This window comes from Malaya genurostris, chromosome 3 (assembly GCF_030247185.1).
Source record: "Malaya genurostris strain Urasoe2022 chromosome 3, Malgen_1.1, whole genome shotgun sequence".
Classification (NCBI taxonomy): Eukaryota; Metazoa; Arthropoda; class Insecta; order Diptera; family Culicidae; genus Malaya; species Malaya genurostris.
In genome coordinates this window covers 74,552,980-74,564,981 of record NC_080572.1, presented here as the reverse complement: position 1 = coordinate 74,564,981, position 12,002 = coordinate 74,552,980, and the positions used below count along the sequence as shown (strand labels likewise).

The 12,002-nt window shown below is 38.0% G+C and overlaps 1 protein-coding gene across 1 annotated transcript in view; it reads right to left on the bottom strand.

Moving 5' to 3' along the window:
- The window catches only part of LOC131439347 (PHD and RING finger domain-containing protein 1), a 32,531-nt gene extending 25,670 nt beyond the window's left edge, over window positions 1-6,861 (bottom strand). The window contains exon 1 of the mRNA XM_058610255.1: window positions 6,227-6,861. Coding sequence (XP_058466238.1) covers window positions 6,227-6,460 — 234 coding nt within the window. The 5' untranslated portion in view covers window positions 6,461-6,861. The remainder of the gene's footprint in view (window positions 1-6,226) is intronic.
- Window positions 6,862-12,002: the final 5,141 nt, after the last annotated feature.

Sequence of the window (12,002 nt, the reverse complement as noted above, 5' to 3'; positions counted from 1 at the left end):
AGAATCAATGCCCTCGAGAGGATTTGCCTCAAGAATATCTTTGAACAAGGAAAATAATTCCAAATGCTTTCCGGATGTCTCGGTCGGTTACGGGATATAGGCTCGAGAGGAACAAGGCCAAGGCGAACAAGAGAAATTCCATAGTTACGCGATCGAAAGCTTCGTAGCAACTAGGTGTAGTACATTGGAAGTAGCTACTGTCGAGAATTAAATTTGAAGTTGAAAGAATTATTGAGCTATTCATATATGATATTTTAAAATGTATTTGTATCCGAATAATTTTGTTATATACCTATATCATGTCGTTTGCTTAAGAAGAAAGAAATGTTGTGACAATAATCGAAGTACAACGTCTTTACTGCTAGAAGCTATACAGTATAAAAATAGTTCGAAAATGGTGCAATACTGCTGCTATAGCGTCGCGAAAACTCGAAGCGTATGTACCTTTCATCTTACTCTTAAAGGCAATCTATCGAACAGAGACAACCGATCTCACTCTGACTAATGGTTTTCGTATATGAAATGATTACTGGAGCTGAGATGAATAGTAGTACCGTTACCTTATCACTTAGTGATGAATTCGATATTATTCATGTCGTTTTCGCTTGAGAAAACTGAAACTGACCCAGGGTAGTTTCATCAAACAAACACTTTTCACGAAACTGTGTTGGGTTCGCACTTAGCAACGGGGGTTTGACCAAACCTGCAATATAGAGATGTCCATCTCCTATTTGTGACGAAGAGTAAGTATAATTTCTCCCCTCGCACTGACAACATCAACGAGAGCTCTTCTCTTTCACACATATAAACCACTGTTATATAAAGTGTGCACGCATCATGAGAGCGAGTATTTAATTTTTAACTCTAGCATTCGATCACACTAAATTGCTAGATCAGAGCTCTGAAATTCTGAGGTGGATGAAGATATTTTCTCCGCTGAGGACTCTGGTGTATGATTCGCATAAGAGAAGCGTGGGGCACGCATATTCAGCAAAAGTACAATTTATCGTTAAAGTTTAGTTTTTCCTTGCTGCGAAAAAGATTGTCATAGCAAAGCCATCGTTACCTTCTGTAAATTTAAAAATTAAATCACAGAAGTGTTCGCTCACTAGCACGCACCAGTGGCCACTTGGGTGTACTTAGGCGAGAGCGCGTGAGAGCGATTCATGCGAAGAGAATGTATTTCACTCGCGCCAGCTGCTTTAACCACAAGCACACACTCAAATGCTGTCTATTCGATACTGAGTGTGCGCTTTCCTCTTTGTGCGATATTTCGCCTTTTGCATCCCCTGTGTAGACAAGAATCTGACACTAGCGTGTATCACTCTGGTGAAATGCCATCACTGCTGATATACAAATCAGGTTCGAAACTGACTCGATTTTCAGTTCAACAACGTTGAAAGCAGATTCGAAACTATCTTCAAACAGTCCTTATGAAGGTACAGTGGTAACATCAACTTTAAAGGTGATAAGCACTGGCTTAATAGTTTTAAAGAATAACCATCAATTTATATCGACTTATCAAACATTGATCGGAAAATTTACGATAATTCCTGTATAATAATGGAAACCACAGTAAAAACATTCATCTTTGTTATCCCCAATTTGTTTTTAGTGTTAGTTTCGCCCTCATTTGAAGAACAGCTCTAATACAATTAAATCTATTCTCGAATTTCGGGTCTTACATTTGATTCGTACGCCGCTGTAATTCAAAAGAATTTAACAGTGAACAAAATGTTACTTACATATGTCCGACTAATCAGGATGATGCTTTATAACCGATTATGATTCTCCAGCAGAACTGATGTTGCCCCCATAATTAGTACCGCACCATTCCCTTTGGTCAAATCTGGTCGGCGTCACTCGCCACTTCATATTGTGCTCAATTCTAATCTCTTACAAATGACTATAATTTTAATAAAGACAACTACACTCAAATGACTGACTTACTAATGCATATTGACTAGGATGAAATTCTCGACAATGATGATGTCAGGCCTTGTGTCAGGCAGACATGACAAACCACCATAGTGAGACAATTCAAAACCCCACTAACGAGGTACCAAAACCTAAATGACTAAATGACGTTTTTCATTGCAAATCAGAGCAATCCACGCCACCAGTGTTTTTCAATGCAAAACGTTATAAAAGAGCCGCCTTCAACCGAGGAGAATATGCCCTGCGTAATTACTGCATGCAGATTAATCAATTATGCAGGAAAACTGTCAACCGTTGCCAAGTCAACTACTTGAAAAATGTACAACGGAAATTGAAATCCAATTCGAAAGCTTTTTGGAAACATGTGATCGAGTAGAGGAAAGAATCTGAATTATCGTCTATTATAAAATTTGGAGAGCTTACTGGTATATAAGAAAGGTGACAAAAAAGAGGTAAACAACTACCGTGGCATCGCATCTCCCAGTGCAGTTCCTTAATTGTTTGAAAAGATGTATCAATCACTATAAGTAATACATTGTCGATACTCAACATAAAGCAAAGTCCTGGCATTACATTCCTTTTGTGGAATTTAGCCTTTCTGTTTCAACAGACTTCGCAGCTGATTCTTAGAGTACAGAATCATTGCATGGCTAGTACTATGGATCCTACTGACACTAAGAATCCTTCCAGGTCGGGGCTCGAACATACGACAACTGGCTTGTAAGACCAGCGTCCTATGCATTGAACCGCCAACCCGGGATACTCAACATGGCTTAATGCTTAAGCGAACCACAACCACCAACCTATTGTCATTTATGTCCTACGTGACTGATGGCATGTCAAAAGGTTTACAAACATACGCTATTTACTCTGATTCACGATCGCTAAATTGGAAAGACTTGTGCCGTTTTTCTTTGAAAAACTCTGGTGGCGTGGATTGCTCTGGTTTTGCACTTTCGAGCAGAAATGCAACATTCTGACGGTGTTTCATTGCCATTTCTGCTCGAAAGTGCAAAACCAGAGCAATCCACGCCACCAGTGTTTTTCAATGAAAAACGCCATTGGATTCGGTTCCTTTGATGGTTGCTATCGTCTATAAGTAGGAAAAATCTGCGATCACGTTTCCAATGAGCTCATCGCATCGTCCGGAATTCCGCAGAGCAGCCATCCGGGCCTTTGATATTCTTACTGTACTTCAACAACGTCAACTTTTCTCAGGAGGACCCTCATCTATCGTTTGTGAGGATGGCTAAACATTTTACAGAAAAGACATTGCACTCCGTTGCAAAACAAAAAATGTTCTGTAAGTAGCAAAAACTTTACGTCTGCTTAGCGGTTCAAATTGAACTGCCAAGTTCATCACTAAGCAGTTCAATTTGGCTAACCCCTAAATGATTTTACAGGCGTATACGGCTCCATCTCTTTACTTGTACTCTAGAGTACTGCTCAGTCGTTTGGAATCCTCACTACCTAAACGGTACTTATAGAATCGAATCGATACAATACAGATTTATTCGCTTCACTCTTCGGCGTTTATCGTGGAGCAATCCTCAACAACTACCAAGTTACGAAAGTCGTTGGTTACTAATCGGACACGATACACTACAAGTTCGTCAAGATGTTTCACGTGCTTTATCAATAGCAGAGGTTTTAAACAAGCTTGACTACCCCGCTTTGCTTCGCGCAACTAATATCAACGTCCGACCAACTATGGTGCCAACAATGCTGTTATTTGCTTGCAGAGATCCTTCAATCACGTATCATTAGAATTTGACTTCAATCAGACCCTGTCAGCTTGGAGCGAAATCAATCTTCAGTTTAGCAACGCCATCGCACGGCATCACATTCAACATATCATATCAATTGTATCGGTGCGCAGTGCTGCTATTTCGGCGCGCCCGAATTTGACATATCTCTCCCCTACTTCTATGTACGAGATTCGATGAGGACTCACCTGAGGGCGCCATGCTCGCAAAAAAGGATGTTGCCAACAATTTGTTCGAGAAATCTGTGAGCTGGATATCTTGTTAATATGATGTCTTTGCTTTAATCTATCACATAGTTATACATTCTCATTATGATCATATTCGCCCTTATTCTGAATAACGACGTATTGACTTTTCGATCGAATCCTAGCTACCTTTGATTTTGCTAGCGTTATTAGGAATACAAATGAGATACGATCGAAAAATCGATACGTCGTTATTCAGAATAAGCCTGATTGTGTCTATTGATTATAGCGAATTAAATAAATGAATATGTCGCTCATTTCTTCAATAATGTCTGTAAGGGAAAGTCCTCTTCGAATTACAATTACGTTATCCATTTTAATCAATGCGTAGAAATATTACAAAGCGGCTGAAGCAATAATATCGCTAATACGAACCATGGCCGAATTTCGTACTCCAAGTTTTGAAATGCAACCCAAAACAGAAAACAAAAATTTGGGTACTAATCCGTCATCCGGTCGCAAGAAAATTTGTCAAATCTTTGTCTGTCGCATGTTCATAACTAAGGTAAATGTACCTAACTGAAGTATGCAAAGAAATATTCACAATCCTGTAACCGATAGGTTTACAAAAAAGTACATTTACCTTAGGAACAGCTAGCACAATTTGTTCTTGCGACCGGATAACGGATACACACTTAAAACCATTTCTTGAGCTCGGCATAATAAAATGCCGAAACTGATCAGCAACACCTAAATTTGCTGATTGCTCAGTAATCAATACGCATGTTTCTGAACTTCGTTAAATGCATTCACATATATTTCGGTAAAATGCTTCACTTTGCCGAAATTTGGCATAATTGCTTGCTGAATTTATCAGTAAACAACAGATATGCCGACATCAGCAGAGACGTTTGCCGAGATTTCGGAATATGCGCTAGCTGTTGCCGAGATTCAGCACGACAGCTGTCATTTATTGCCGCGTTACATTTTCGCTTCGCATTGCGCGATTATTTTCTGATGAAATTCTCGAGTGAAAAAATGGATAATCTTCGAAGAAACTTGCAAGTAAAAATATTGAATAAATATAGTGACATGTTTCGCTTTATAAAAAGCGACTTTATCAGATCACATTATAAGGGAAAAACACCCAACACGGGGCTCAGAGTCCTCGAGACAAAACTTTGGGGAATATGCGAAAAAATAACCCAATGCATGGACAAATTCAATAGATCCAAGTAAGTTTATTTTTTGAACAATACCGTATATGCATCATTAAATATCGAAAATTTTTGTATATTTATTTTAATTTTCATATTTCCAGCTCGACTCAAGGTGGCCGAATCCGGAAACGCCGCTTTTTATTATGCTACATGTTTTAAGGTAGAGGCTTTAAGCACTACTGGCAACAAATTTGTAAGCCTCCTTTAAGTGTTAATAAAATGAATTTTTGATCCTGAATGGTGTGTTTATAATGTTTAGAAATTACAAACAAAATTAATTGCCTGGATTTTTAATTACTGATGATTCGGTAATTTTTTTTCATTTTTTCGTTTTATTTTATTGCCGAATATTCAGCGAACGTTTCACTGAGCAAACAGTAAATCTTATGCTGGCGATTTCGGCAATATTTGACGTTTGTCAAATTTGAGGGTGCCGAGACGCTCAGTTATTTTATTTTTGCCGAGATGATTGCTGATTACTCGGCTGTGCGAATCTCGGCATTTTTTTGCCGAGACTCAGCTAAAAAATTTAAGTGTGTACGTACTAAAATTTTTACATCATCAAATTACAGCTATTTTTTCTGATTGTTGGTGTTCTAACTATTACCTAATCACCTGAATATATAAAAAATAACAGTAACAAAATGGCACTTGTTTAGTTTTCCAAAAACAAAAAAATGCCTCTATAATGCCAAAACCTTTGCATTGTTTTTATACACTAAGTTGTCAATTTTGTTAGTGTTTAAAAACAAAGTTCACTACAATGTGTCTAGTGACATATTAGTTACTATTAAAAAGAAATATATTTGCTTAGAAACAACGATATTTGTTCACCTTAATTTATTCCAAAACTATACTAAAACTAGTATTTTCTTCAGAAAAGTGGAACTCGATACACAAATCAACTCACACAAATCAACAAATTCACACATCACACCACTTCCAAACATCAATAAAGATTTAAAGGGCCAAACTAAAATTGCACTCCGAATGTACGATAGCTTACAATGAACCCTTGCCCTCCACATCACAGTACTCTTTCACTACCCACACCCACTTCGTTAACAAACCCACGAACGTGACCAGCACCCGTTCGCACCCTCTTCCTTGCTAATACCTGCTGCTGCTGCATTCCGCTCGGACCCGCCTCATCTTTTTCTTCTAGAATTTTTTTGCCCTTCTTCTTGCGTGCAGGTTGTTCGATTTCGCTTCCACTATCGCTACCGTTGCTTTCTGCCGTGTCGCTATCATCCTGCAACCGTCTGCCGGTTGCACCTGAAACCCGTGTTCCTCCCCGACGTCGCAATGATCGACCACCGCGGGTTACAGATTCCTCCTCGGACTCACTCATGCTGACGGTATGATTACGGTGGCCACCTTGGCCCGTGCTGGCTTCACACCTTTCAAACAGAACAGAATATTAGGCTTGCTTTGCTACTCAATCGCTGCTGCCGTAAGCAGCCATTATTGTGCCTAATAAACACAGGATTTTTTCCTCTTCGTCACCCACTCGGAGGTCTTATGGGTTGAAAAATTCAACTTTTCAACTGCCAAAATCACCCGGCAATGGGTCTTATTCTGGCTTCTATTACCACAGAACGTTTCCTGGTAAGTTTAACTATTGTTTAAAGCACTTTTCACTGCCTGATTTCAACTTTTTGCAACAATAATTCACACTTGAAAAATGCAGGCAATCGCAGATAGAAAGGCTTGACGTATAACACCGGAGAAGAGTCAGGACAAAAATGGCGACTTCGAGAGAGACTCGTTCGAGAACGAAGATACGAGAAAAAAATTATTAAACCAACATCACACAAGAAATGCCACAATAGTCAGCTTCTCACTTCCTCCTTTGGAATCAGCTATAAAGTTATCTCTTTTTAATATCTAGATCAGTACAGGGTGCGTTCGCTGATGTTATGACTTTTCTACATCTACACACGGCAACTGAAAAGTTGCAATTTAAACACGGAAAAAAATATTTTTTAAATTCATTAAATATCAACTTTTTTTCAAAGATGGGCAAATTTTACAATTGTAAACAAATCGAACTTTTCGTTTTTTTTTAAATAAATGTTTCAAAAACAAACAATTCAGTTTCAGAATTTCGATTCTCAATCTAAGTACAGCAAAAAACGTTAATCTATCAATCCAAGTGTTTGAGTAAGTTTCGCCCTTCATGTTCCACATCTACAAATAGAGTGAAGGGGGAAATCTCGGAAAAATCACTTAAAACTTTGTCTAATCTCAAACAAGAGTTACTCCAGGGATGAACGAACAAGTGAGCAAAACAGAGATTTTAAACAGTACACGTCTGTAAAATGTTTAGCCATCCACATTACAAATCCAAGGTTGCGAGAAGCTTTAGAAACGATATAGCTGATGTGTTGCTTGAATGTCACTTGCTCATCGAGAAAGACAACAAGGTCTTCAACACACGTCGTTCTGACTATTGGGGATCCTTCCAAAAAGTAATCAAAATGAAATGGCTCTTTCTTCTTCGAGAACGTGATGGTCGAGTATTTGTTGGGATTCGATTTCATACGGTTTACTTTACACCACTCGGCGAAGCTCAACAACTGTCGTTGGAGAAAACCTGCATCTACTGGGCTTCGAATGTAACAGTAGATCTTAACGTCATCGGCAAACGATAGACGAGGGCCCTCTACAGTAAAGTTGACGTCGTTGAAGTACAGTAAAACTATTAAAGGCTCGAGATGGCTACCCTGCGGAATTCCGGACGAAGCGATAAACTCATTGGAAACGTGGTCGCCGATTTTCACTGCTAAACGACTATAAGATATGACTGCAGCCATCAAATGATGTTAGAGCCGAATCCAAGTCTTTCCAAATTAGCGATTGTTATATTGTGGTTTATTATATCAAAGGCAGAAGAGAGATCGGTGTAAATAGCGTCGGTTTGTAAACCTTTTGACATACCATCAGTCGCGTAGCACATGAATGACTATAGGTTGGTGGTTGCGGAGCGCTTAGGTATAAAGCCATGTTGAGTGTCGACAATATATTGCTTGCAGTGGTTGAAAATCGGTGTCAGAATAACCTTTTCAAATAGTTTAGGAGCTGCACTAAGCGATGTGATGCCACGGTAATTGTTCACGTCTTTTTTGTCACCTTTCTTAGGCACTGGGAACATAAAAGAAGATTTCCATAAGTTGGGAAAAACTTCTTTAGAGAGTGACATCCGAAATAGTCGACAAAGGGGAGCAATTACACAAGTCGAGCAATTTTTCAATATAACTGTCGGTAAGCTGTCAGGGCCAGAGGAGGTATAAAACTTCATGCAAGCGATTGCCGTCCGAATCGAATCCTCGTCAATATGAATGAGATTTAAAGATTCTGGAACGTTAAGCGCAGCGAGTGTAATTTGTCGCGGGCTTAAGGTTTCGTTTGTAAAGATTTCCCGCTTACACGAACCAGTAAACACTTCAAACTTCATTATAGAAGGTAACTCAGACTCCTTCCTTTGCTCGTTCATGTGTTTCCAGAAAGCCTTCGGATTGGATTTCAATTTCCGTTGTACATTTTCCAAGTAGTTAACATGGCAACTCTTGACAGTTTTCCTGTATAATTGATTGATATGCACATATTGATTACGCAGTGCATACCCTCCATGTTTTCAATACCGTTTTAGGGCGGCTCTTTTAGTCGTTTTCAGTTGTCTCACTAAGGTGGTCTGCCATGGTGGATGCAGGGACAGTCGTTTGGATCGTTTTGGTACAAATAAGTCAATCGCGTAGCTCATGACGTTAGAGAACGTTTGTACAGCAGCGTTGACATCATCATTGTCGAGAATTTCGTCCCAGTCAATATGCATTAGAAAGTCGGTCATTTTAGTGTAGTCAGCTTTATTAAAATTTTAGCTGATGATGTCGGTCGTATTGTAGCCGTCTGGTGGAAGATTAGAGTTGAGCACAATATGAAGTGGCGGGTGATGTCGAACAGATTTGACAAAAGGGAACGGTGAGGCACTAATTATAGATGCAACATCTGCTATGCTCGAGAAGCATAGATCCAGCTTTCAGTCGTTTTCGTTTGCAACAGGATTCGATTGGCGACATTCAATGTTATATTTTGGAGTAACGAAATTTTAATAATATCTATAAGAGTAATAATCCTATAAGAGTCCAATAATCGCCCTTTTCAGTTTTGTAATATCATTGTAAAAATATGTATAACTCCGTTGCATTTAATCAAACCGGCCAACCAACAATAGATTTTTCATCATAGATGTTGTACAGCTAGATTTTGCCGACAAATACTGGTTTATAAATCATTGGCAGCACCGCTACTCAGTAGCACAAATTGGTGTTTAACCCAAAATTGAGTAGAACCGTAGACATCATATTAACAAGATATCCAGCTCTCACATCATCATTTTTTGCGAGTATGGCCCCAGGCGAGTCCACATCGAATCTTGTACATACAAGTAGTTGAGTGAAACCTAACAGTGCTCCTTGGAAGCAGGAACAGATACGGCTTGAATATCAATATTGCTGTTGATCGACATATTCCAGAGAGACTTGCTGTAGTTGCAAATTTAGCTGCAGCAATATTGCGAATGATGACAGCTTAACACAATGCCACTCTGCAGCAGGATTTGATGTTCCTCAACAACAGCCATAAAAAACCAAATCGTCGAGGATCAACCGAAATTCCTTAATTATCGTCGGTGATAAAAAGTGTTCCTTCCTTCAGTCACCATCGTCATATTCCAATCGAAAATTTCTACAGGAATTGTTCCTTCTCGGATACGTGTTTGTCATTATAAAATAAAATCATAAATGAGACTTAGAAAAAGGCGGGTGGATAATGTCATATACCTTATGATCAAAAAAGAACCGGAATTTTTCATTTTAAAATTCCCGCGCTTGTCCAATCGGTAAACTTCTATTCTCTCAACATTGACAACACTTTTATATACATTCTGTCAAATTTTGACGCATATCGTACGATTAGTTTTTGTTTGGGGTGTATACAAAGAAGTTGATTTTTATAATGGATGAAAATTTAGAACAACGGCTCGCCTTCGAAGCGCCATTCAGTCGATTGTTGTGCGGTTTCGACGTCATATTCATAGATCCACACCTCATCACCAGTTATGATGCATTCGATGAATGTGGTGTCAGTAAATTACAGGGTTGGGTAGGGGACGATGTCATAAAAAATATTCAAATGTTAAAATTCATTCATAAATTTATTCAAATTGTTTGAGACCATCTAGGATTTCTGAATTTAAGTTAGGGATTAATGACATTATGACATTTAATTACTTACTTGTCAAATCCGTCTCGAACATACAAATTATATAGCGATTTGGAAGAATATATGCATCGAAAGCCGCCATCTTTAATTTCAGGAATTCTAAAACTACAAATTATTGATATCAACTCGCCAAGCGTGAACACAAAGTATCTATAATTTGTTCAAAAATTCAAGAGAAACGGTAGAATATTATTCACTTATATACTGATATGATACGCACTTCACAATCTAGATATTTTTATTGAACATATTACAAGCCATTAGTAATTCCATCTAAAAACGATCTTGTTTGAATATTATTTAGTTGTTTTTTTTTAAATGATGCATAGTTGGAATCATTTACAATGAATGAACAATTTCGCTATATGCGAGAATATCGATTATAAGAGCAGTTTTATTTTAAGTTGAATAACTAAACTGGCCGCCTTAAACTACATGCAGAAATGTATCTTCATATTAATCAATTAAAAATACTCGTGATGTATAATAATTGGTGGGTTTTACTAGCAAACAAAACGTGTAATCCAACTGCCCTCAATCACTGATGTGTCGGTTGGCACGATACGTTTTGTGCGATGATTCGTTCAATACATGCGATTAAAAATTTACTCACCTGGACGAATCTTACAAAAGTAAACAAATCTAGTTTCTCTCTCCTACCAATAAATGCTTCAAAATCCTAAAATTTTGTCTAAAAATTCGTATTCTACAAAAATCTCAATCTTAGTAATACAAAGAACTATAAAGGGCGAAACTGTCATTTCATTTGTTTACGCAAGTTTCGCCCTCCGTGTTCCATGCCAACAAACAGGGCGATACTTCAATTGCTAGTAAGGAAGGGCGAAATTTTTTTATTTTTGTATTTTAGATGGTTTCCGAACTTTTTACTACTGGAAATAGTAAAGGAGACGATAAAATTATCTATCGCAATCTTTATCTTTATAATTCATACAGGAAGCATAAATGTAAACAAATCGAAAAAGGACGAAACCGACGACACGACCAGACACTCCTAAGAAAAATCGGAATAAAAAGTGTTCGTGAGCGATTTACCACCAGTTACCATAAATATAGCGACCCCTTGAAAATGACAAAAACTAACTATTCGAGCAACACTGTTTAGGTTGCTATGAACTAGTTACCAAGGAGCACCAGAATAAATAAACAAACAGTTTTAAATAGTTATGGAATAATTCCACATTTCATTATTAAAAAATTGCTGATGACGTGTCTGGATCGATAGCTTCCGTTCGAAAAGTTGTTTCTACACTAGAACAACATACGACACAGATCCGCGACGTCGTTTGTCAAAAGTTTGATGATGCAATCAAAAAAGTTAATTTGGCATCGGTAGAACGATTCTTCAAAATTGTTTCTTTACTTGGAATGCACGATCAAGGAAAACATCTGGTGGAGGATCGGTTGATAAACTGAATGCGAAAGACATTGATGCCCTCATTGGTGGAATAACAATAATTCATTCGAGGGCTGAATTATAATATATAAAATTTATAAAATTGGTCAAACGCCGATTCTTGGTGAGTGGTTTATCTTCGTATAAATAGATTTCTAATCGCTTTGTGTTTTTTAGTTTGATTTCGAAAAAAAGT